The 25,248-nt window shown below is 44.6% G+C and overlaps 2 protein-coding genes and 1 long non-coding RNA gene across 5 annotated transcripts in view; 1 reads left to right on the top strand and 2 right to left on the bottom strand.

Annotated features, from left to right (window-relative positions):
- The window catches only part of ccdc18 (coiled-coil domain containing 18), a 31,354-nt gene extending 20,384 nt beyond the window's left edge, over positions 1-10,970 (bottom strand). Inside the window, exons 1-16 of the mRNA XM_088927431.1 lie at positions 10,678-10,970; positions 10,149-10,283; positions 9,613-9,787; positions 8,762-8,932; positions 8,184-8,293; positions 7,719-7,847; positions 7,350-7,446; positions 6,864-6,985; positions 5,962-6,262; positions 5,435-5,523; positions 5,210-5,298; positions 4,210-4,430; positions 3,452-3,562; positions 1,862-1,993; positions 1,209-1,343; positions 502-579 (exon numbers count right to left, since the gene is read on the bottom strand). Of these exons, the coding sequence (XP_088783557.1) occupies positions 502-579; positions 1,209-1,343; positions 1,862-1,993; positions 3,452-3,562; positions 4,210-4,430; positions 5,210-5,298; positions 5,435-5,523; positions 5,962-6,262; positions 6,864-6,985; positions 7,350-7,446; positions 7,719-7,847; positions 8,184-8,293; positions 8,762-8,932; positions 9,613-9,787; positions 10,149-10,252 (2,064 nt within the window). The 5' untranslated portion in view covers positions 10,253-10,283; positions 10,678-10,970. The remainder of the gene's footprint in view (positions 1-501; positions 580-1,208; positions 1,344-1,861; positions 1,994-3,451; positions 3,563-4,209; positions 4,431-5,209; positions 5,299-5,434; positions 5,524-5,961; positions 6,263-6,863; positions 6,986-7,349; positions 7,447-7,718; positions 7,848-8,183; positions 8,294-8,761; positions 8,933-9,612; positions 9,788-10,148; positions 10,284-10,677) is intronic.
- A 177-nt stretch (positions 10,971-11,147) lies between these two features.
- On the top strand, positions 11,148-12,904 carry LOC148823288 (uncharacterized). The gene is made up of 3 exons (XR_016093716.1): positions 11,148-11,226; positions 11,925-12,010; positions 12,735-12,904. It is a non-coding gene; the product is annotated as an uncharacterized LOC148823288 (long non-coding RNA).
- Positions 12,905-13,256: 352 nt separating this feature from the next.
- On the bottom strand, positions 13,257-24,963 carry mtf2 (metal response element binding transcription factor 2). Of its 3 annotated transcripts, none has more exons than XM_088927428.1 (15): positions 24,648-24,963; positions 22,959-23,157; positions 22,681-22,762; positions 20,992-21,087; positions 20,789-20,889; positions 20,106-20,254; positions 19,489-19,584; positions 19,330-19,398; positions 18,198-18,321; positions 17,734-17,801; positions 17,466-17,636; positions 16,803-16,905; positions 16,621-16,679; positions 16,420-16,521; positions 13,257-16,008 (listed from the first exon to the last, which is right to left on the bottom strand). In XM_088927428.1, the coding sequence occupies exons 1-15, from the start codon at positions 24,650-24,652 to the stop codon at positions 15,648-15,650; spliced, it is 1,785 nt and encodes a 594-aa protein (XP_088783554.1). In that variant the 5' UTR covers positions 24,653-24,963; the 3' UTR covers positions 13,257-15,647. The 3 variants fall into 3 exon arrangements, with proteins under 3 accessions (XP_088783554.1, XP_088783555.1, XP_088783556.1); XM_088927429.1 differs by having other exon boundaries at positions 16,420-16,518; XM_088927430.1 differs by lacking the exons at positions 22,681-22,762; positions 22,959-23,157; positions 24,648-24,963 and adding an exon at positions 21,816-22,059.
- Between the last annotated feature and the right edge of the window lie 285 nt (positions 24,964-25,248).

Here is a 25,248-nt window from a genome sequence, read left to right as displayed (position 1 = left end):
CCTGTATTTCAGTTCTTTAAACCCAAGAGGTCGATATTGCCTCTTCTAAAGCTTCAAAGTTTTGCTTTGTTTAAACGGATTAAAAACACTGAAGTGGGAAAACAACTGTAGTCATATTGTTTCGCTGCAATAAGCCTACATAAAAATAGCTCAAAGTCAAAAAATAACAGGCAATTCGCAAGGAGCATGTAGCATGACCCAGACACGCCTGCCCTGAGCAACAGTGACTCATGCTCTGCTCACTGTTGTGTGGCAGGACTGTCATCTTATCCCCATGGTCCTGAATGACAGCACCCAGCATTCCTGTAGGTGCTTCCTGTCCCAGAGGACTTCCTGCGATTTCCCTCCTCAACATGCAATGAAATACAACCTATCACGGGCATCAGAAAAATGGAAGCTTATCTAAGGGTTGGCAAGTAACCAAAGCTGGTCAGTATGCCTGTGGCCCCGGCAGGGGGGTTGACGATTTTGTGCCTAAAGATTGGCCACAAAGGAACATACCTGGGTGGATGATCCTGCAGCCTGCTCTCTCAAAGTTCTCAGGGTCTCCTTGTTCCTGGTTTCGTTAACTTCCATTTCCTGCCAATCACAAGGTGGATTAATACTGGACGCATTGTCCAGCACTTAATACAAGACAAACACATCAAAGACCTCCAATCTATGACAGGGGGCTCTTTTGTAAGCTGAGATTTGGAAAACAAAATATTTTCAAAATGGTGGGAGTCAGCTCTAAAGTCGCGCCATAGTTCAACGTCAGTGCGGTACGTATTAATGCAAGGCCAGTGAAAAACCAGCCTGTTCCCATTAGCTGAACTCAGAGTCTGCAGGGCTTTCTGAGGAGGGCAGGCGTGTTCGCATAAATCACGGATGAAATTCACAGAGAATGTGTCTCATCAGTCTTTTGTCTAAGAAAAGTTCAGTTACTTCTTAAGGATAGAAAATGTGTGTTTGGCAGAATGCAAGCCAGATAAAAAAAAGAATGAAAGAATTTGTTAATATTTTAAACGTTTTGCTAAATGTTTCTGCACTGTCCATTTCAACCAACACTGCACCATCCCTTTAAGTAATTTGTTTTTGAAGAACTATTGCAATGCTCTCATGTAATGTGACAAAGGAGTATAGGCTCTGCTACAGAGCTGAAAATGACAAAGCGCTCTATACAAGACAAGGGGGCCTGACTGACAGCACCCGGCCTCCTGCAGTAGTACCTGCTGGAGCTGAGCGAGAGCAGTCTGCAGACTGTCGGCTCTCTGCTGGGCGCTCCGTCTGTCCTGCTGCGCAGATGACACCCTTCTCTCCAGCTCCTTCATCTGCGCCTGCTGCTGCTCCAGATCACACCGGGACTGCCGCACAAGGAAGACACATCACATGCTTCATGCTGCCAGCATGTGAGTGTCCGTTCACACAGTGTGCACACAACAGGCCCTCTGTACAGCTGGAACACGGGTGGCACAACGGAGCCTCCTTCAGAACACTAAGGAATGATAAATGGCTGAGACTGACGTTCATCGGACAGTGCAGAGCACGTATCCTGTGTACAAGAAGAGGCAGTGGAAAGAGTCATGCAGGTCTGGATGTGTGAAGATGCAGGTCATGTAAGAAAACACTGGTACATGCCTATGAAATGATGTGGCGTCCATCAGTACAGTAGGGGAAACGAAAGCAGTCAGGGATGTGCAGACCAGGGGGATCGAGTGTGAAGAGGACAGGAAAAGGCAGAGGTGTCCGTTCTCTTCTATAGAAGTGATGTGTAGCCAAGCGGTGAGCTAGAGCAGAATTATCCTACTGGTATTAGAGTGAAAAACGTACTGCGCATTTCACAGCCCCTTCCTGCTTACACCTGCATTAACGAAGCTCTTACCAGCTCGATCTGGCTCTCCAGCTCTTTGCACTGTTCCACGTGAAGGTTTTTGGCCTTCTCAAGAGTCACTTGGAAATCCTTCTGCTTTCTATTCAAGGTGTTCTGCAGGCGCTGAAGACTGCTGTTCTTCTCCTTGAAGGAGAAAAAAAAGAAATGAGGCAGATTTCCCGACGCAGCACTGCAACCAAACCCGATGACTAGGATATCCGCCAACAATTTCAACTGGATGGAAAACATATAATCCAACTCGGATCACTGACTTTTATCTTCAAACAGACAAAAACAAAAACTCTTTTCTGCAGGAAAAATACACAAGTACACGCAATGGAAATGTCTTTATTTCTCTAATATCTTTATAGCAGAGTTAAATAATTTAATTCAATCTAACCAATAGGAGTATTCTATGGAGAGGCCTTGGTTTAAACACAAGCCAGCATTATCTATGCAGAAATTCTAGTATACAAAGTTGCATGTTTACATTTGCAATTTAATGTCTGAGTGCAGAGAATCATTAGTATACCATTAAGATTGTGTTGAAGCCTATAACAATGTAGCTGTGTGGGGAAAAGAGTTACAATATCAGCAGCAAAATCTCCATCCTGCAGCGCCAGACGGTTCAAACAGAGTGGTGTTTGTTCGGACCGTCCAGCATCAAAGCAATCTTCAAACCGTTCTACAAATCCGCTGAAAATTCTCTGATGGAAGCTGTGCTTGCAGCTCGGAGGAAGAGAAGGAACACACTCCATAAATCAAAATACCACCTACCAAGAAGTAGTTTTTGAGTTTTCTCATTAATTTGACATGAGAGAATTTGAAAGGTTACAAAAACGGGGCTATTCAGACAGTCTAGCAGGTTTGGTTGCTAGAAGCTCATTGATCGGAGGATTTCAGACAGCCACTTCTTGAGAGAAGCGAGGTTCAAGTTCTAGGTCGGTGGGGAGTCTGTTCCTTACTCCCATCTTTATGCAATAAAGTGCCTCCTATTCTCAGTTTTAAATGCACAGGAAGAAATATACAGATATCTATTTTTATTCATTCACGCTAGAAAGAAAAGTAGGGTCTTTCTAAACTTCATAAAACTAAAAGTTTTGCAAACCCCTCAGGACTTCAGGAATCCCAAAGCAGAAAAATATGTCCGAGCCACAGTCTTTATTGCTTACCATCCGGGCACACATTTTCATTGTGCAAGAAAAGGATTCCAACCCCACTCTCAAATTCCGGCTCCTCATTGACAAACCTCAAGCCTGGTTCACGGACTCAAGACAAGAAGAAAATCCAAACCAAAGCACACACGCAGGAGTCATGCTGACAACACAACTCCCAGCAACACTGACTTATTACAGTCAAAACTCGACTGCTGATTTGCACCTCCACCTGCAAACACTGACGCTGTTGATATTTCTGCAGATGCTGTGTTAGATTGTACACATCTGCTGACTTGAGAATTATTAGCAAAAAGAGAAAATTCCCATGTGCCCTGAAAATAAATGTGGTTTCTGAAATCTGGCTCAATTGTGGAATCGTGGAACAGAAGCCAGAGGCTGCACTGCGGTGCTCAGAGCGAGCTCGGGTTCCAGGCGCTCCCCTCACCAGCAGCTCCTGCTCCAGCTCCGTGTTCCTCACCGCGGCAGCGGAGTAGGCCGAGGTCTTCTCCTCGATCTGCCTCTGCAGCGCGGCCAGCCGAGAACTCTTCCTCTTCAGCTGCGTTCCAGCACATGCGACAGCAGGAAGACACAGCTGCGCTCAGTCGAGGACTCAGAACACTCAGACATGGGCTCTCAAATCAGTCCTGTCACTTGTTTGTCACAGGCCTCACTTCTGTCACGTATAAGAACACTTAAAAATTCTCTCTGAACAAGAAGATATGGTGTACTCCAAAAACTCCACAGTGGCCCCTATGAGTATAGCATACAAATAGCTCTTAAGCTTTGTATTCCACTGTAATCATAAGACCGAAAAGCTCAACCAACAGTTGACAAAAAGAAATTGTTATAAAGAGAGTGAAGCACATTATGTAATAGTATTTTAATATTACAATTCTGTATCATCACCACTAGAGGGCAAAACCTAACTGCTATGAAAATGCAATTCAAAAACCAATAGTAAACAGACTAACAGTACTGCACACCGTACGACTATTTCAATAGGAGTTATTAAAATGTAGTTTCTTTCTGGTTCCTCAAAGACCCTGCATCTGCATTGACGAAAACGTTGTATTCAGCTCAGTGGCAGACAGTTTGGAGCCGTACCACCTTCAGTCTATAAAACTGTAAAAAATGATTGCAAAGGGAAAAAAGGGCTCGGTGCTGGCGGCCCCCCGGAGGAAGGGACGGCTCCGAACTGCCCACCTCCTTCTCCAGCCTGGTGGCCTCAGCAGCCTTGCCCAGCAGCTCGTCCTGGATGTGCTGGAAGTGGACGGCGCGCTGGTCCATGCTGGAGCGCAGGGAGGAGGTCTCGTCCTGGGCCTGGGCCAGCCTCTCCCGCAGCCGGGACGCCAGCGCGGCCTGCCTGCTCCTGTCCCGCTCCAGGGCCTGCAGCATGGGCAGCAGCTGCTGGTACTTCCTGTCCCCTGGCCAGTGGGCAGAAGGGCAGAGGTCAGTCCCAGGCTGCTCCCGTGACAGCACAGGCAGGCTAACATAGCCATTACCACCTCAAAGAAGCACCACACATTGCCGTGTTTACAGGCCATATTTCAGAGGTGGGCATGCTCAGTTCCTGATGGTTAATTTGAAGAAAGACCTTTATATAACATATACCCTAAAACTGGTGTCTATTTCATGGAACTGATCTGCAAGCATTCTTAGCGTAGATCTCAATAAAAATGTCGATTTTTCAGGGGCGGCGAGATCGCAGCTTCTAAGCGGCTACAAACGCCTCCTTTCCTCTCAAATCCAGAGTCAGAGGAAAGAGTGAACAAGCTGAAGAAACAGCCAATGAAAGGAAGAAACTGATGCTCGAGTTTTATGCATGAAGCGATTTTGCAGAAGTACTGCAGGCAGGCGGGAACTACAAAACACACAAAACAATTCATTCTTTCTTGCCACTCACACTCCTGTGTGACCACCTCTTGACGAATCACAGAGAAGGCACTCACAGGAGAGCACACCATGCAAGTGTAGAAACACTGCCACGACTGCAGTCCTGCACGCAGGCACCTTGCAGTGACTTTCAGTGCGAGAAAACAGGTGACACCGACAACTAGGTGTCAAGGGGAATGGGTCATGTGAGCACGTGCCAGCAGTCTTCGAGTCCAGCTGCTGAGGGCGTGGCCTGCAGAATCACCCCGCACTGACAGAAAAAAATCTCCCTTCACCAGGAAATGCTGAGGGAGAGGCTGGACTCACCCACCTTGTGTCGCCCTGGCCAGCTCGCTCTGCACGGCGCTGCTGGGGCCCTGGCTCTCCGGAGGGCCCGGGTCCTTCCTGGAGAGCTGCAGCCTTCAAAACATCATTGCTTCCTCGTCAGCATCAGAAGGACACCGGCGGTGCACAACGTGAAACACAGTTCTGCTTCTGAAGCCGCGTCTTCTGCGGCATTAGCGAGCTCCTCATCCCGTTTGCGAAAAAGGGGTACCTGAGGTCCTGGGACACGGCCTTGCGCTCGCCGCCGCAGTCTTTAGGGGCCACTCCGCCTAGCTCTGCCCTGAGCACCCCGTCTTCTTCCTGGAAGACATTGTGGGCATCTGTAGTCATCAGCGCTGCAGAGCACGCACGCACTCGTCTCGCCACGGCGTGACACACGGGCTCGAGACAAGGAACCGCACACCGGACAAGCCGCAGGAGCAAGGCCATCGCAAGCTTCAGGAAGGGGGACTTTTACACAACCCCATACATCTCAACGATTGTCAAGACCGGTTATGCCCCAGCCATAAGCATGTACAACCATATTCATCAGGGAAGGTGACCTAATCATAACACATTCTTGCCGAGTGATATTTCTCTCTTAGCCACAAGCAGGTAGTCTTCTCTGAACTGTAACTGGGAATTTGAAAAAATATATCCTTATAAATCAGACTCAAGTAATTCATCTTCTTTACAGCAGGAATTGTGTTAAGCTGCAGTTTGACAGCTGCTGGCGTGAACCTGTCTCTGGGTCTGTACCTCTTTAAACTGGAGCTGAGCCAGGATGGACTCCAGGCTGGTCAGCTCTGCCTGGCTCTCCTCCATCTCTCGCTGGCACTGGGCGAGCCGCTGGCTCTGGCAGTCGGAGAGGGCTCTCAGGTCACCGTTCTCCCTCTTCAGAGACTCTCTCTCTCTCAGGATGGTCTCCCGTCCCGCCAGCTCCCCTTCCAGCTTCAGGATCTGCTGCCTGGACTCTTCCAGCAGAGACTGCAGGTCTGCCTTCTCAGCAGCCAGGAGGCTCTGCATCACCTGAGACTTGCCGTGCTCCTCACTGAGCTGCCTACAGCAGAGGAGAGTTCAGTTGATTTGTCATATGCACAAGAGCAATGAAATGCTTATTTCATGGACAGAACCTCACTGGTGTGGAAACCAATGGCAACAAGCCTGCAGCCTTGAAACTCTGCCATTAGTGGTCACACTGTTAGAGTTCAAGGTGAACAACAACATCTTACCCCGGAGATTTAAGGCTGTGTGCTCTAGGGCCTAACTGCATCAGTGATCTATGTTCTCCAGAAAAAGCATGGCCTTTGATTTCCTGACCCTGGCCTCTTCTCAACACAAAAACAGAAGCAGTGCTGCTTCAGCAAAGCGGCTCTTGGCCAGCACACCGCGGAATGACTGATCCTTTTAAATCTAAACTGAAAACATTTCTGTACGTTCACAGATCCGAATGCACGTTTGCATGGAGCCACCGTTTCTCCTGCAACCTTTTTCACACACCTGACTGAAACTGTTTGCTAGTGTGAGGAGCTCTGGTGTGTCGGAATATAAACTACAGGACATCAGAAAGGCCTGGATCGGCTCTTCGGGAGAGTCGCTCTCAGAGCAGAGCAGAGCAGAGCAGAGCAGAGCAGAGCAGAGCAGAGCAGAGAGTTACAGACCTTATTTGCCGCCTCATCTCGCTCCCTTCGTGCTCCAGCTCCGCGCACCGGCTCCGCAGCGCTTCCTGTGCTGCGTCCCGCTGCTCAAGGCCCACCTTCAGCCTCTGCTCCGCCTCTGCAGCCTGCGGGGGGAATGGCACCGGTCAGCAGGGGCGCGGGCAGCGGGGCTGGCTCAAGAGCTAGTTTGTGCTGGGGCAAGCATGGATCAAGAGGCAGCGTCAATCTATAAAGGGTGAAAAACTGATGCTTAATGCACCTACTGGTTCCAGTTTAGTCCTACAGTTGAGTGGCTGTTCAGTATTACACCGTGTGCGTGTGCGTGTGTGTGCGGTATGGGCCATAAGCCCCCATTGTCATCTCAGCAAAGGCGTAATACTAAAATGACAAAAATTGTATCTTTCAATTATAGGGCAGTAATAAAATCCAGCGCTATCACAAAGTGCTCCGGTGAACATGGAGTTATCCGTGTCCGTTTGCTGGATTTACCTTCTTGAGCTTTACCGACACGTTCACTTTGTGCTCTTGGAAAGCCACCGTCAGCTTTTCTGCATTCAGCAGGGCTTCATTCCTCTGCCGCTCAGTCCTGTGCGAAGACAGAAGCGATTTCATGTCTTCTCTTCTAATAAGACGAATCCCTTATCCAACTCTCCTGCAGCGCAAAATCAGCACCGAAGACAAAACCATTCTCCAAACAGCTCAAGGCTATTCAAATCACAAAAAATCAATTTCTTACCAATTACCAAGGTATGTTTTCTAATACTAATCAAAAAACAGTTTAAACTGTTGTTTCGCTAACCACTATAGCTTTAGTTTACAAGATGCTTTTACAGAAACACCTTCATGCTCCTCCGTTACCTTTTCCATTGTCTGGTTCGCTCAGCTAACTCCGTTTTCACTTTCCTGAGCTCCTCCTTCAGCGCCTCTGCGGCTCTCTCACTGAAAAGCTTGGACTGCTGGCTCTGCTCCAGTCTCAGCTGCGCGTCCCTGCAACACAAGCCAAGTCAAATGTAACTCAGAAACTGTTAAATTCCAACAGGAAGAAACAGAAAAGACTGACCTCCCTGAAAACCTTTCTGATCACCTGCTGATTTTCAGCCCACAAAGTGTAAAGAACTGAAAATTAAGCACTTGCTTGCTGAGCAAAAGAAAAACAGATGATAAGATTCAGAAAGTACACTGTGACCAAACTAGACCATGCATGACTGGCAGCATGTACAAACATGGACCAAATAACAGGGTTAACCACTCTGACATCCTTCAGACTCTTTTAGAAAGTGAGACTTGGTCGAAGCTTCCCTCCCCCTCGCTGCGATTTGTTACCTCAGTGCATTTTCCTGGGCTTTAACTTCGGCGTCCAAACCATGGATCTGCTCCTTCAGCACAGGGATAACGGAAGCCCTTGATCCCACAGTGGATTCCAGCAGCCGGATCTGGAAAATGGAGATTGAACTGCAGCTGGAAGTGTCTGTGTTGAGCAAATCACTGTCCCCGGCTCCTTGGGGGATTAAGAAATACTGTCATTTCATTAGCCAGGACTTCAACACTGCAGCCTCTGCATCTGGTTGTCATCAATGTCTACAGTAATCTCACCCTCTGCAACTATGACTGATCATGTTTCAATCTTTCTGATGTAGGTGACGGTCTTGCACAGGCCACATCTCGATTAATGCACACGATTACCTTTTGCAGCCACTTTTATTTTAAAGTTTACTGCAAACACTACTATCCTCATTACAAACTGTTAAATTTCCACTTAGTTCTGCTGGCACAAGACTTTTTTCTTTCATTGTTCTCAACAATCCTGCCAAAACTTTTAACAGAGAACGACGCAAATAACTGCTGCTGAAAACAGATGGGAAACCCCATCAGTACCGCTCCGCGGTGACAGAACCGCCCACCTTGGTTCTGGAGTTGGTGAGCTCACACTGCAGGCCCTCCAGTTTGCTGGCGAGCTGGCGGTTCTCGACCAGCAGGCAGGAATTCTCCTCCCGGATGGTGCTGAGCTTGCTCCGCAGCTGAGCGTTCTCCATCTCGACCAGCTGGGCAGAGGAAGGGGGACCTGAGAACGACTGCAGTGCCAGAGAGCCATTACAGACCCCGACAGAAACAACTGGCCTTCACACACTCACATCCCTGTGGTTAAACCCTGTGGCAAGGGTATGACAGAGAGTGAGGGCTCACAGGGGGCTGTGAGTCTTAACCTAACAGGTGATCAGAAAATAAGTTACTGAATATTGGCATTCAGTTCTATTTTTCTTAGAAGCCAAAACACTGCATTTCTCTTCTACAGAGGAACAGTTGTGCTGTAGAGTGTAGTGACGTCCCCCTTTCACGTCTCTGTTAGTGTCTCAGGTCCTTCGGATAACTGGACAGGACACATTCTTCACTTTGCCTTTTCCAGGGGGATTTATTGAACACCCAAGACCACCTTTTCACCAAGCTAGAGGTCCCCAGTCCTGGGGTCTCACACTCCCACAGGTCTCTGCTCCTCTCGCTCACCAATTTCAACGTCTGAAGCCTTAATAGACCCAATAACAGGCTTTATTTGAGCCCTTTCATTGTTTTCAATTCCTAAACATGTAAGAGGCTGCCTTTTAACTGTTGCAACTTAAACTCCCCAGCCTTTTAACAAGACAAAACCCCCCATCTTGGCCTAGCTGAGGGCTGGTGTAAGTGCAGAGCTCAGCTGTGATGTGTGGGTGGGTGGGTGCCCATGCCCAGCAGCGCGAGGCCCTGCGCTGTCTCTTACTTGGCCGTCAGTAGAGCTGGCTCTGCTGCCCCTGCGTTCGGCCGTCCCGCCGCAGGCTGCTAGGTGCTGCTGGTCGCCTGGCAGCGGCGGGATGTCGTCGGGCCGCTGGAGATCTTCCAGGGTCAGCCCTCCTGGCGCAGCGCCCCGCAAGCCCGAGCAGCCGCCGGAGTCGTCGCTAACGCAGGCGTAAAGACCGAGAGGGAGCGGGCATCAGCCCAGGTTCAGACACGTCTGACCCGCCTTTTTATTATGGAAACCTTTTTCCAGGATTATTTCACCGGTCCAGGCCGTTGGCCAGGAGTGAATCAGGCTGGAGTTAGGTTTGACCTTCCTGGCTGGCACACAGAGACAGCACACAGCCCAAACGACTCCCAGACCCGACCCATTTACCAAAACATTTTCAAAAGTGCCGCACGCTTCAGAGCGGAGGTTTCTGAAGAGGTCTTTCACCTGGACTGTGGGACTGGCAGACACTGCGTGGGCAGACTATCAGTATTACAGCGGTGAACGTCAGACAGGCCTTCGGACCGCCCTACCTGAGCTGCTCCCCCAGACTCTGCAGGCTGCTCTCCGTTCTCCTCAGTTGCTTCCTTAAAGCCACCACATTGGCAACTAGAGTTTCTTCGGCGTCCTGAAACATTGACGGGCTGGCGACACTAACCACGCACGTCCTGTGTTAAGAGGGGATTCAAACACAAAACCGATCTACACATTGCAAAAGGCCACCGACATCCTGGTAATGCCCACGGTCACCAGCACCGTTCCCGAGCCTCTGACACATCTCAGGCTGGAGTACACATGAGACAAGCATCACGAAAACACCGATTGCAGCCAATCGTCTGCTCTGCCGTATCGATACGACATGAAGCGCAATAATAATAAATATAAACCGCATTTTGTCGATTGATAGCATAGATTTTGCGTTTTCTTGAATTCGATCTTTACACATAGGTTACGTACGTCCTTCTTGAAGGGCGCTTTTGTCTAATGTATCGCGATTTCAATTAATAAAGTTCAAAGGGGGTCTTTTTAAAAAAAAAAAAAAAACGTGGAAAGGATGCTCACCTGTTGAAGAAATCGCTCCGGAGCCGAAAAACACAACCCGACTGGACAACAGCGCGTCCGTGTTGACGGAGGACCGGGCTTGCCGAGGTAACCTAAGTTATACTCGCCGTCGAAATCATGGAACATCTGCTCATGGGATCCACAGCCAAGCAGTGCATTACCTCAGGCTGCATGCACCGTGTAACTAACCGGACTGGGGTGGAAGGGGGTTACACATTCAAACAGGTAAAAGCTACTCGTTACCGGCTGCCTTTTAAATTTCTCCCTGTCAGTTGCGGCGCAGCTCCGCACCCAAACAGAACGCCCGCTAGGCGCCGCGCTCGGCGATTGGCTGAGAAGAAACGGACGCCAGGCGGCGGACTGCTCCTCTGATTGGTGCAGGCGTGGGGTCGTGACCCGGCGCACCCGCGAATAACCGCCGACGAAGGCGCTTCGCCGGACCATCGATATCACAGGCTGATAGAGGTGCCGGAAGTACGCAGCCATGGGCGATCTCCACGGAGATTCTGCGAGCGGCGGTTCGAGGTTGACAGCGGCCATGTTGCCAAGGTATGGGACCGCAGGCTCTGTAACCCAAACGGGGGAGGAGCTGTGCAAGCTTTCACTTGTTCCGCAGCCAGGTGGTTTATGAATGAATGATACCGTAAACTTATCTGTTCTATATATCAGAGAACCATTTATTCTGGCGAGGGCGAAAGCCAGAGCCTGTTCTGACTCAGGGTGCAACACATAGTAAATATAGGCTCTCACGGCAGCTCTGCGACACACTGGACGAAGAGATAATTGAGCCCTTCAGGGGAGATTATTAAATACTACGGCTGACGTGCACACTGTGTGCTGAAGGCCATTAGCGCCACGGATTAAAACATTGCGTTTTTATCAGACGCCGCTGCCGACACATCACCACCAGTAGGACTCTCTTCTGACAGGCATGACTGCTGGTTAACGACAGCGACTTGTGTGACCTCCTGGAGTTTATTGTCTTGGTTTTGTTTTGCATTTCTGTATTTCATATCTGTGCAAACCGACTCAGGGATGCAGTCTGTTTTGCCGTTAGCTGTGTAATTCAGAATACGTGAGTATGTGATGTAAGCTAAAACTGAAAGCTTTCGGGGGGTTTTATGCTAATTCAACGATCAAGCTACAGTAACGATAGACCAACAGCAGGTTTTACTCTTGCTTTAACGTAAATGTATTTTGTTCTCTGTTTAAAGATTAGACATCAACCCGTTTCCATGTTTCCTCAGGTTCTCGGCAAGAATAAAATACGTTCGTAAAGCTGCTTTTCACAAAAAATGGTGAAAATGACGTGTTTAACCCCGGAATGCTCAAGGTATAATTCTTCCTGTATTCAAAAGACATCACACGTACTAATTCATTTTCACAAAGAGGAGTGTGCGATATTCTTATGTTGATGGAAGGGGTACTTTGCATGAGACAATGTTATTGCATATCTATTTGCAATATATTAATAAATTAGGGAATATTGATATTATGCAATAATATATTCACGTATTAGGCTTATATATTAATATATTAGGCAACACGGAAACAAGTGTTAACGTTTTGGAAGTGCACTGAATGTTGAAAACAGGAATCGCTTCTTTTTTTTTTTTTACAAAGATTTGCGAGTCAGGAACAATTTATGCAGCCATGCTGTTGAAGTTAGCAGTGATTTTAAAAAAAGTGGCAAAGTGAACTCCTCAGACCAATCAGCTACCAGCAACCAAATGGTCTATATAGCCCGAATTGCCTCTTCCTGTTTATCATATGCTTTTAACACAAGACCAAATAAATCATTTACTGTTCATTTTATCTTCCCACTGCAGAATCATATATTTCTTGTCCATTTCAAGAACCATTTTTGACCTGTTCTTGCAACTCAGTAGATTATTGTAACTGCATTTTCACTTGAATAGGTCTGATGTGCTTCCTTCTTTTATTTGTATTTAATCTATTAAATGATTTGGGTTCCTCTGTGACTTTGATTTTATTTACTTAGGGTAAATATGTTCCATCTTATTAAGGTAGTTTAAATTCTGCCATTGATTCTCCAGATACTTTCTTCATCCGTCTGCATCTCTGAAACTTTACTTCAGGGGGTGGCTTCCTGAAGTTGAACTTCTTGGCTTTGGACTATGATTTCGAAACTCCCCCCAGAGCATAAGTTACGATCAGTTTCCAAGTTCTCGCACCTGTGTTCCTTACTCAGTTGCAACTTGTTACTTGTTTTCAATTGGATTAATTTTTAATTCAATGTACCACTGCTATGCTGTATTGGAAAGAAATAAAGCAAAGCTAATTATAACCTGGTTATGGATTATTCAGCTGTATCACAGTATTTCACTTATTGTACATAGTTATTCAAGGAAAATATACCTCACTGTTTGTGGCAATACAGCTTAATTTGAACTAAGAGGGAAAAAAGGTCATATTTACAGTGTGGATGCAGGCTTGGTACCCCCTCAAAAAATTAGAAAGACCTGAGGAGGATATTCCCAGTTGACAATGATCATGATACAGTTTTGTGTGCAGAATGCTCATCAGGAATGAAGATTTAAGAAAGAAAAAGAACAAGGTACAGTTTTATAGGCATTTTATTCTTTGGCTGAAAAAGCCTGTTCAAAGCCAGTAGAAAACAAAAAAAAAAAAGCTTGAACCTAGCACTGGCACAACAACAGACAGAAAAAAAGCTTCTTTACATGTAAATATATATAAAAATCCTTATTTTTTCTTAAAAAGGAAGAGGTATCAATGTCAAGGTACAACACTGCTGCCTCAAGTGGATAATGTCCTCGTCACAACCCTGTTCATTCAGTAAAACATTACATACCAACAAACCTACCGAAACAGCAGAGCAACACTGACCATTATATACAGCAAAGGAACCTCGAGAACATTAAGAAAACTACACAGTGGACATAAAGCAGAAGAAATGTTGCACATGTTAACTGGGGGTTTACAGGATTGAACAGTGAAAAGTTCTATGACAGTTATAACAAAGAACTATGAAATAAAGCTTCATAGATATTTTAAGGCTGGGGTACACTGTTGCCAGAAAACCTAGGCGTGTCCATTTACAGGCCAGTGAATTTAGCTGGAGGTGTATGTGAAGTCCAGCATTCACTACCATATCAATAATGTGTGCACTACACTTTTTTTTTAAAAATAAAGAAAACCCTTGCCTGATTTATACGGTCAGACACCTCAAGGCTTCACCATGAAAATTAATTCTGACAAAAAAAACTTACCACTGCATATATAAAAACATTTAAAAAATTAAATTCCACAGTAACTTTACTGATGACATCCTGAGAGTAAAGGTCAAACTGAAAGAGCACAAACTCGATCTTAACCTGTGAAAGACTGATACTAAGTGCAGATTTTTTTAACCCCTTTAGCAATGCGTAGCACCGGTAGGTAAGAGCCTGAGAAAACTGCAAAATATTGCGTCTGTTCCTGAAGAAAAGGTATGGCCAAAGATGTTACATTTTGTAAGCAACCAAATGTTTAAGTTTTTTTAATATTTTCAATTGCATAGGAAGCGGATACTAAAGTACAAAATGCACAAGTATTGAGCTCAACAGAGGTTCAAAATGATTCTGTAAAGCTGGGTCAACTCTAGATTTCATATTACATCCGCTTCGAGTACGGCTCTGGCACGAAGCACAGTCAACGCAACCCAAAGGGATACCATGATTCTGGGGGTCTGAAATGTCTCGCTACCAGCTCGCTGAAGCGCACGTATTAGTGGAACACCTAAACCACACAGTCTGAATATAACATCCGGAATTCTATTAGAAAATACAGAGATTATCCCAAACTGCAGATTCTCGAGAAGTATTAGGTGTTCTCTAGAACCAATTTAAACACTCCGTCAAAACAACGGAAACAAAGCGTTAGCTACATCAAAAATGCCTATTTTCCTGATTTTTTTTAACAATGAAAAACATGATTTATGAGCTAGCTACTCTTACATGACAAATTAATTGAACTTGTGCTATAACTTTAGTACTTACAAAAGAGTTGTCTGTAAATGAAATAGTTACAACATGGATTTATAATACTATTTATGCTCCAGATCATTCCCCTACAAATGATTCACAATCTTAATATTTTGTATCTCAACAATGCTGTAACTGCTATTATTCTTGAATTATTTAGAATTGTACAAGTCTGCGAAAGGTACTTGTTTCCCCAGTACAGATGAACGAAGTGAAGAAAACAAACTAGTGAATAACACTGCTAATTGCCAGTTTCAGAAGAATGCTATAAACCTTCAGTACAAACCAATAAATGCCTTGTTTTCAGTTGCCACTGGCAGTGAGTTGAAAGCAACATGAGACTTCCCGTTTGTTTCCATGAGCTCACATGCTGTAAATATGAAAGCACACTCAGATGGAAATAAAACATGTATCCAATTAACAGGCTAAAGGAAATCATAGCTCCTGATGTGCACCCAGGGAGAAAATTAAATCAGAGATTGTGCTCGAAAGTGATTGCTCTCAATTAAAGGCATATTAAAACAAAAAAAAAAAAATCTACAGATGGGTATAATAAAATTACATGCAGCAGCATATTCAGCTATAGTTTTATTTTAAGACACTCTATAACCAAGACATTTACACTGTGCAGACGGAGACGATGGCATAGCAAGCTGCAGTCAAATTGCACTGTTCGATCTCAGAGGTAAATGAAAACAAAGCTTGAAACCATCTCATCCCAGATCCAGATTAAATAAGAGTAATTGCACCACTACAGCCACTATTCAATACACCTACAGGAGCACAATAGGTCTCGATTCAACATGGGCCTGGATTTCACATTTACCCACCTGGTCTGTATAGTTTAATCAATATGCTTCAGCATTTAAAAAAAAGGGAGAAAAAAGAAAATCACTGGCATAAATAATTATTTCTCGGCTGCATTATGTGCCTCCAAGGACTAAATGCAGGTGGGAGCAAATAAGCTTATGATGCAGTAACGCCCTCCCATTCCACCAGATACTGGACTTTGCCATCCAGGGTGACCCGCCGGGCCAGAACCCGGTACTTCTCCCCACAGGCCATTCTCCCTGCAGCGCCGAAGTAATTAGTGATCGAATTCTTCAGGTGACTGAGCTGCATGTCCTGGTCCATGTTGTGGACAATGTCTGTGTTGAGTCCCGGGAACGGACACTGGTCCTTGGACTCCTGCTCCCTGGGGATCTCGGGGTTGGGGGGCTGGAGCGCCCTCCGGGGGCGCTGCCCTCGTCTCCGCCCCCGCCTCAGAGGCGGGAGGGCGATCGGCCACAGCCTGCCCGTACGGGTCCTCCTGCGTGAGCTGCACAAGCTGACGGGACAGGAAAAACAATCCTAAACTTGCTGCTCATTCTCCCCCCCCCCCCCCCCGTGTAAAGTATCCCAACTGCACCACAGGTGAAACGCTGGTGTGCGAAGATGAGAGAGATTTTGAACATCGCCCCCGTGTTGCACCCAGGGTATGCTGCCAGCGTTCGAAAACAGCAATGCCAATGATGGAACACAAGATCAACTGTTAAAAGATGTCTGCCCTGCTTCTTTCGAACCCTGGTCTAGCGCTTTTGCTGCGCCTACTGTATCAAGACAATTTACAGTCACACCAAGATCTTAAAAATCTGATTTTTAAGCAAATACTCTAGAAACATTCCATAGTGTTTTCCTAATTTCCCCCTCTAACTCAAGGTTTTACTAAGGACCCTGCGATGCCCAAAAGTCTCCTTACCTTGACTGCCTTGAAGTACTTGAGGTAGTTTCAGTGGTACTTGTTGCACCAATGGATTCCACGTCTGAGGTACTTGAAGACTGTGCAGATTTGTCAGTCCTGCTGCAAATTATTCAGGCAAAAAATAGAAATGCATAAACTTAAGGACAATGTGCAGATATAAACCAAAAATGAATAGGAATGCCCCCTGACAAAGCCTACCTTTTAGAAGAAAGAAGGTCCAAGGTGTTGTTCTCCGACACTAACATTTTTTCATTGGCCTGAAGCAAGGGAAAAAAAAACAGTTCAAATAAGGATTTATAAACACAATCAAACTAACCTGCTTTCATTACAAGCAAACTCCTGTGTGACAAACTTGAAAGCAAGAAAAGCACTGCACCCACCTGGGCTGGCAGTGCAGATGACCGTCGGAGTTTTGCAGCCATTTCAAGCGAGTGTCTGACATGCTTTCTTTTTCCCTTTCTAACGACTCCATTCATCATCTCACTGGAAAGACAGAACGAGAGGTTAGCTGACTTGATTGCCCCAACCTCCCAGAGTTCCACTTTCACTGATGCAGTCATCACGGCAGAGCCACGACCCGGCTGACTTTTCACAGAAAGGAGAAAGCCAGTACTTCACAAATCACTGAAAGACATCTCAGAGACACCACCCTTCGCAAACGTTCCGGAGGAACCTGTCAATTTCACAATGACAAATCAAACTGTTTAACCACTGCAGGTCACAAAACAGAGTCGCCCGATCTTTGGGAACCTTTGCTTAGTGGTATGAATATCAGTAATACTTACATAGCCTCACTTTTCCTCATTTGCTTAGCACATTTGAATTTTTAAGATTTTAGTTGTGAATCATTCATAGACATTCAAAAGTTGTCAGCACTTGTAGTTATGCTTATGGTTGGGGGAAAAGGCACAACAGGATCACGCAATGGTGATTATTACGCAGGCATGAGACCATTTAAATGAATCCCTCTACCTTTAAGGCTTCCCACTTCGACCTCTGTTTTAAACACGCATGTAACAAATGTATAACAAGGGGTCTCTCACCTGGTGTCGGGGATAGGCTTTGTGGACTTCCTGCCTTTAATTTTGATCTCATGGGAAGCCCGTTCAGGCTCTCGGTCAGCCCTTGAGTCAGTGTTCTGAGGAGCAGGTGGAAAGCGGATTCTCAGCCCAAACAAGTGTTTCTTTTTCTTTATTTCCTTTCCAGACATAAACCTTAAAATATCACAGTCACCAGTATAAGAGCACCATTCAGCCCACGGTTGCAATGACAAAACATATGAACACTTGTATTTACAACACTGCAACTTACATAGTCTTGTTTTTGTTCAGAGCCTCAAGAATACTTTCGTATCGTTCAGATTTTGGCGTGTCACCAAGCTGCAAAAATTAAGGAAATTGTTCAGAGTGTGTGCAGTTCATGGTTAATTCTTTTAACAAAATCTTTTAAAATGTTACACGTCAGGATATTTATAAATCTGCAAATGTACACTCAGTACTTTTAATTCATACTCACTAATATTAAATTTTAATGACACTGATAGATGATGTTTGTTTAAAAACTACGCTATGGTCATCTGGTACGTTAAAAAAGTAAACAATACACATACAATACACCAAAAGAGCATTATAAACATGTTGCCAAATTCCTGATATACACAACAACAGTGTTATGAAAACATGCAAGAGATCTTAAGACCAAATACACGCCTAAAGCACAATATTCTATATTTTTGTTGGTTAAGTGAACAAAAAATGCATTAAAAATAATCCTACATCTCCAAGTTGTAGTCTGTCCCAGTTTTCATTAATATACGCCATCAGTTCCAGCTCCGAATCAAAATACTTCTTCTTGTGAATAACACTCAGGTTGTACAGACTCAGGTGTGCTACATCTACCCTGTGGGGAGAGGGCAGGTCAACATGAAAATTAAGAACAGTGCTATACCCTTCAATGGAAAACAAGAGCTGTACCAGGATTGTCTCTATATATAACCGTCTCTATAGGCTGTGAGGCCTTCTTCAGGTGCGTCTTTTTAGCATGGATTAAACCTATACTTGAATCTTTTTCTTGGCATTTTTTAAACTAGGCAGCCTCACGTTTAAAGACTAAGCAGCCTAGCAGTTGCACAACAGGCAGGTTTAGAGAGACAGATGAGCCATTAAATCCATACGAAAAACATGGGGCCTTTGTTAACTTCATGGTTGGCCTGATCCCCATATGTGAAAACGTTCAAAATCATCCAGTATACTGTAGCATCAGTTGAAATGAACGTAGGCTGGCTTTATCAACAACCAAAGAAAGTCTGCATCTGAAACGTTGCTGTACTCGTTATAAAGCTCACAATAAGTCAAACCATTTTAAGAAAAGAAGGCCCACACTGCTCCTGATCAAAAACCGTTTGCCCAATTAATTCAGAAATAATTGCAAACCTTAAAAGTATACATTCTACCATCAACATGATGAATGTGCAAGAGATTTTGTTTTTGTCATCAATGTGGCCTGTAACCCTAACTCTCATGAACTCCAAATATGGTGTACTTTTCTCGAGTCTATTAATACCATCTGACACAATGCTGTTCCTGTGTGTACCAAGATGGGTGCATGGCCACCATTTTGATCTTGCACTCAAACTCTCTCTTGCTTTGAGATATCCAACACAGTACATTTTAAAGAAATATTTTAAATGAGTCACTATGTGAAATGTTCAAGTGCCGCACTGGGAGGCCTCTTCATAAATTACCAGACTTGGGGTTTTTGAGACCAGATTATATACATTTGTATGTGAATGGGACGAGATGACCTACTCTGAAAACCTATGAATAAAGTTTGGATACAACCATGCACACTAGTCCGCTCGATTACTGTAACAGCCATTTCATGTCATAACTGAAAATTGGAACTTACCATCTCAAAGGCAGACGTTTGAGGTACTCTGGTCCGGAATTGCAAACTGAACATATGAACACATAAAACCTAGTATAAAAAAGCATAAAAAATATTTGAAGTAATGCCAGCAACACACCTGTAAATGTGTTTTTATAAAAGAAACAGATGCCATCTCACCTATCCCCATAAAGCATTGGCTTCTGGAAACACTGTATGCAAGCCTCATGAAACCACTGCTTACATTTACTGCACTGCAGCATCTTCAGATACCAGCTACAGAGAATGGAAACGTTCCAGTTAATTCAGCCCGGCATTAATCTGTTCAGGTTAGACACATCAGCAGATGAAAAGCACACCTTCAGAGTAATCTGCTCTTGGACAACTTTAACCCTTCAAGCAAGGGTTTAAGCAAAAAAAAAAAAGCAACAATTTCCCCGTTTTCTCGTTTCTGTTTTAAGCTAGTCGGTATGTGCAATAATAAATCAATATAGACTTGGTAAGGAAAAACACAATAGAGATCATTAAACCAGATGTTTTTCAGAATACTAGAAACCCGTTTTAGTGGGTTTATAAACAGGAAAAGAAGGCCCCATGCAGACAATTCTTCAGACAGCAGCAGATTTTGATCTTCCTAAAACATCCGAGGTTTAAGTTAAAAATAAAACAGGCCAGAAGAGAGCATCTAACTCTCATTCTATATGATGTTAAGACTTAAAAGGTGTGAACCCACAGCTACCCCTGTAAACACGCACTGAACACTGGACGTAGCAGGGTGAAACATGCTGGGCACTCACTCTCCAGGGCCTCCGCAGTAGCAGTAACACTGCTGGATATTCGTTTTATGGCCTTCGTCCCAGACAAGATCCTCTAACGTATACGGTAATGACTGCTTCATGACTTGCAGGGCTTTCGCATTCGGTCCTTTCTTTAGAGCACCTCCTCTCTGTAATAAAAATAAGAAAAAAAAATGTCTTTAACGCGACGCCAAGCCGGTAATTACAAAAGGAAAAGGACTGTCTCAAAATTTTCTAAAATCGTACACAGATGTTCCAACGCAGACGTACGTTTTCTATGGAACAAATAAAGGTTTATTAGTAAAGAAACACAACATTTCGGCTGTGGAGCCTTCTTCTGGTGTCACCACAGCCAAGACGTTGTTTCTTTTCTTCTCTTATCAGCGTGGAATAAATCTTGACTTGTTCCTTTGCAGCCAACGCATGCTGACACAGCTACCTACTTGTACATTTTCTACATCTATGAGAACTTAGCTAATTCACTAGGACACGTTTACCACTTGCTTGGGTGATGAACCAAATTTCATTAAACAACTTTCATTTAACTCATCGCCTTGGTCCAGATACGGCCCCTCAATCTAGGACTGTAGGAAGCCATCAGAAGCACGACCGCAGCTTTTCAGCAACGCAGTAAGAGCAAATGCAATAATAACACGGAAGCAAAAACTCTAAAAGTATCGAACCTTTGTCGTAGTTGCAAACACACACTGCCGGCAAAGCCACTTGTCATCTGAAGCAATAACACTGGAGTCGATATTTGGTGCATGGCACAGCTGGTGATAACCTGCAGCACACATGAAAAGGGCATTTTCAGTTAGCAAACCAGTTCAACACATTCACTTTTCTCTTTTCCGCATGGGAGAATACTGCTGCAGTCAAGGGTTACCTTGCCCACACTTATCACAGATGACAATCTCGTTTGGAGCTTCCGAGTTTTCTTCCTGACATATTGTACAGACCATCTCCCCTCCACTGCTGGCTCCTAAAACACATGCAAGACAAAACATTGGGTATTTTTTTATGATCCTTTATATTTCTTTCACCTAAACGTAGAAAGAAACAAAACCAGTGGACTGACTTTACAAATAAGGACGCACAGCCCAGAGCTGATTTCATGTCCAGCACTTCACTGCTGTGAGCCACAACAAATCCATGACAAGCCACCAAACAGGATGCTCTAACTACCTAAATGCAGGTCTGCTTTTGTCAGGGGAGAATCCCAACACGGCTTTAAGCACACAAACTTAAGCAACATGAAGCACAGACGAGAAAAGCGTAATGAATGCATTCAGAAACAAGATGCAGGCCACCAACTTGCTTGTAATATAAAATGGGTTACGCATCTTAATTAAAAATAAAAATTCTGAATCAGACTAAGCATAAGAAACACAAACCAGCAAAGCAATGCAATCAGAACAAGGGTACAATCACGTAGGACTAGTGTTCTGGTGTACAAGGAGGTCTTGCTTAACTCTAAACCAAAGTGTGCTCATAGCCTACATGTGGGGAAGATCCACAGGCTGAAGTGTGCATTTTTCACTGAAAAAAACCTTGCTTCTAAATATGACAGGTCAGCTGAATTTCAGCACCACTTTCACAGCAAGACTGGCTTTGCAATGCACAAAAGACATCTAATGATGTAAACCACAGAAAGGAAACGTAAAAAGATACATATTACATACATAAACACTGACACAGACTTAAAAATACCTTCCCTAATCATGCCACCGATGCCTTTCAGAGCTTACTGTTTGTGTAAGCCCAGAGACCCTGTAGTCTGTCAACTGCTCAGAGACAAAGTAAACATAACTTGACCTGAGCAACACAGTGAGAAAATTAATACAAAGAGAAGAGCATCAAAAGAAATCTCAGCATAGAAAAGGAAAACGAGCTGAGTAAAATAAGTCTATCTAAAAAACGGAGGTTCTGTAGGTAGATCGTCCTGGGGTATTATCTGTGGAGAAAATAGAGAAGTATAAAGCAAAACTTAAAAGAGGAAAAGATGGTGAGCTTCCTAACACAGAAAAGCAGTGCTGACAACACAAAGAAGCACTCTGTTACTCTGACCAACTAATATTGAACCAATTAATAAACTACAGATGAAAACCAAGTCTACAGTGCAGTCCGCTATATTTCAAAGTTTAATTCCGAGAGAAAAGTATGCACAACCTTAACATATTTACACTCTTTTCTTTAAACCTCGAATTGAAAAGAATAAATCATGTTAAAAACAGCCACCTCCCTGGGTTTCGAAGCCAAGGAATTTGTTTGGTTTGTGAGCTTTACCAAAATTAAAGTTGCATCTTATCTTGTGCAGGACATTCCCATAAAGAAGCCTTAAAAACGCTGTAATTTACTGTTCATGGTGTTGAATTTTCCATGAGTATTTGCGGATGAAAGTTCACCGACCATGAGAACACTATGAGCTAACTCATTTGTCCCAAATGAGAAAATATGTTCCGTCTTGATCAGGGAACCTGGCTACTAGTATTACGTTCATGATAACGATAAATACCGTGCTGTCCCATTCAGTGGACTCTTCGGATCTTTAAAGTTGGAAAAGGGGGAAACTTGCCAGTTTGTATGTCCTTCCAGAGAACCCAGGATTTCGAGCGGTCTTCGAAGACGACAAAGCAGCGGTGTTTGTGTTTGTTTATCTGGGGGAGGGGAAATATCGACATGAGCATCTCACATAACCCTACAGTACTTTCCAGCATACTTCAAGAACACGAACGCATTTACTCAAAGCAAAAAATCCCAAATTAGAAAAATCTGGATATTTTCAAGCACCCTTTAAGAAGTGACCACTGATAGGCTTGCAGAGATCAGTTTGTTAAAATATCTATAGATTACCTTGGTGATAGTTCCGAGATAAAACAAGCCATCGGACCACCTGGCTAGGACATCTTGTCCCTCCTCAAATTTGCTTGCAAGCTTTTTTGTTCGCTGCCCATCCTTAAAAGACAGTTTAGCCACGGTCACAGGCGTCTTATGGTTTCTGTTGGAATGTGCTTTTTTGTGGAGAGACAAATTCTCTACTTCCGTTGCGTCTCTGTCACAGAAGGGGAAGGAAAAATGTTTTGAGATTTAGGTCATTAGTTTTGCGGAGGTGCAAAAAAAAAAAGCAAACACTGAGGTGTCAGGAATAAATGCCTCAAAACACTCGCAAGCAAAAAATTACTTTTTAGTGTTTGTTTTGACCACCCAAACAAAAAGACCATCCATAAAACAGATAGGTTACTCATACTCATTTTATAGCGTCTTCCCCAGTAAGAACTACATTACTGACCATAAGCATTCCACCATTCACCAATGCTCTTTTATAATTTGTTAAAATGAGTAGATCACTTTGGAATTACAGAAAGGACATCTTGGAACTGTTGAATGTAACAAATGCCATGCCTGACACCAAGATCCCAGCGAGACATGATCTGTCAGAACACAAATCTCACCCGTTCCCTTGCTGCTTAATGTGTGGACAAATTATATTTCACTAAGCAGCAAGAACTTGCATTCACTGGATTAACCGTGAAATTAAAACGTTTTAAATCGTAAGCAGTGGCTCCAGGCGATTTAACTATTTTCTTCTACAAATACCAAAATTACAAATATATCCTCTTGATCTGGAATTTCTAAACTTCTGAATTTTGCCTTTGCTTTCTCATGAACCAAGAATAATTTCTATGTTAAAAGTATAGGTGAAATATTTAAAAGACCCATCTTACGACATACACGAGGAAAAAAAAAACATTTCTCCCAAGATGATGTAGGAACACTTCAGAAAGGAGTAAAAAAAAAAACTATTTCTATCCCACAGCCCTAATAACACCAATGATATAGATCATCACACGAACTCCCTTTCCAATTAATTAACCATACAAGGCTACGCTATAATTTCTCATGACCATTTGTGATGTAGTCAATGCTGAGCCTTCCTGTCCGGTGATATGCCGTGGAGAACCTAACATTTCATTCGGCTTTATGATGTGGTGGACGTGCAGTACGGTGACTTCGATGCAAGAAAAGCTTAACGGCTTATTATTACACTCTTATTAGTCATCTTACATTCTGCATATATTTATACACGTGTATTGTAATTCTGTAATTTAAATAACTGGTTAAACTATATGCTTTCGTGGAGAAATGCATCACGAACATCGTTAACACGCGACTTCGTTTCCAACATGCGGCACGCTCAGCAGTCCTGACTCGCCGTTAATCAGATCAGGTCTTTATTGATACGTTTACACACGTACCGCATTTGCGAGGTGCTTTTACTCTTTTGGACGTGGGGGGGACACAACCCTTTTGTTGTGTATGCGAACAATGAAGCGTCTATGTCCGGAGTTCTTCCACAACCCTTCGGCTTCACAAACGCAGTTAAATGTCCGCAAAGCGACAGCAGAGCAAGACCGTTGAACTCCGAAAAGCTACGTCAAATGCATCATTTTGTTTTAAATAAAAACAAGCGGCGCACTCCGCTGACAAAACGCAACCCACCCCCCTCCCCGTACTCCCAATAAAACATGAAACATATTTCACCTCATTCGGTCACTTCACCCGGTCAAAACGTTTCATACAGTAAAATATTCGGCCTTTGCGAAACACCCGGTTCTCTCGTCCAAATAAAAAAAAACTGCCTTCTACAACCGTGGAACCGCAGTCCCCTCCTTTTTGTTCAATGGTTTCCGGACTCGGGGAGAGAAAAAAAAAATGTTAAAAGATTACAAACGGTTCCCTCTCCCCCAACACGTTCGCCATTTTGGTTTCCCGCTGAGACTGGGGTGCATTCTGGGAAGCGCCCCGTGAGCAACAACATTCTGCGCCGCGTGCGGACGGCCGTGGTCTCGGGCTCGGCGGAGCGAGGGGAGGGGGGGGAGCGCGAGGGCCCTCTGCCTGCGCACACGCGGACGCGCGCGGCGGAGCTGCTCTGCTTGCAGGCAGCCCCCCCCCCTGGCGCCGCTGGTCTGGGCCGGACCTTGGGCCCGACTGCGGCCTCTGCCGTGGGCGTGTGGGCCAAAGAGGAGGCGACCCATGCCGCTCAGAAACGGCGTTTGTCGCGTTTATAGCAGGCGCCGTTAGAGGGAACGGCAAGTTCTCTGCTGCTGGTGCGCCCGACGTCGTGGCTGTAGCCCAGATTAAA

Source organism: Atractosteus spatula, chromosome 11 (genome assembly GCF_055471065.1).
Source record: "Atractosteus spatula isolate fAtrSpa1 chromosome 11, fAtrSpa1.hap1, whole genome shotgun sequence".
NCBI classification, from domain to species: Eukaryota; Metazoa; Chordata; class Actinopteri; order Semionotiformes; family Lepisosteidae; genus Atractosteus; species Atractosteus spatula.
This window is presented reverse-complemented; position numbering and strand designations above follow the sequence as displayed.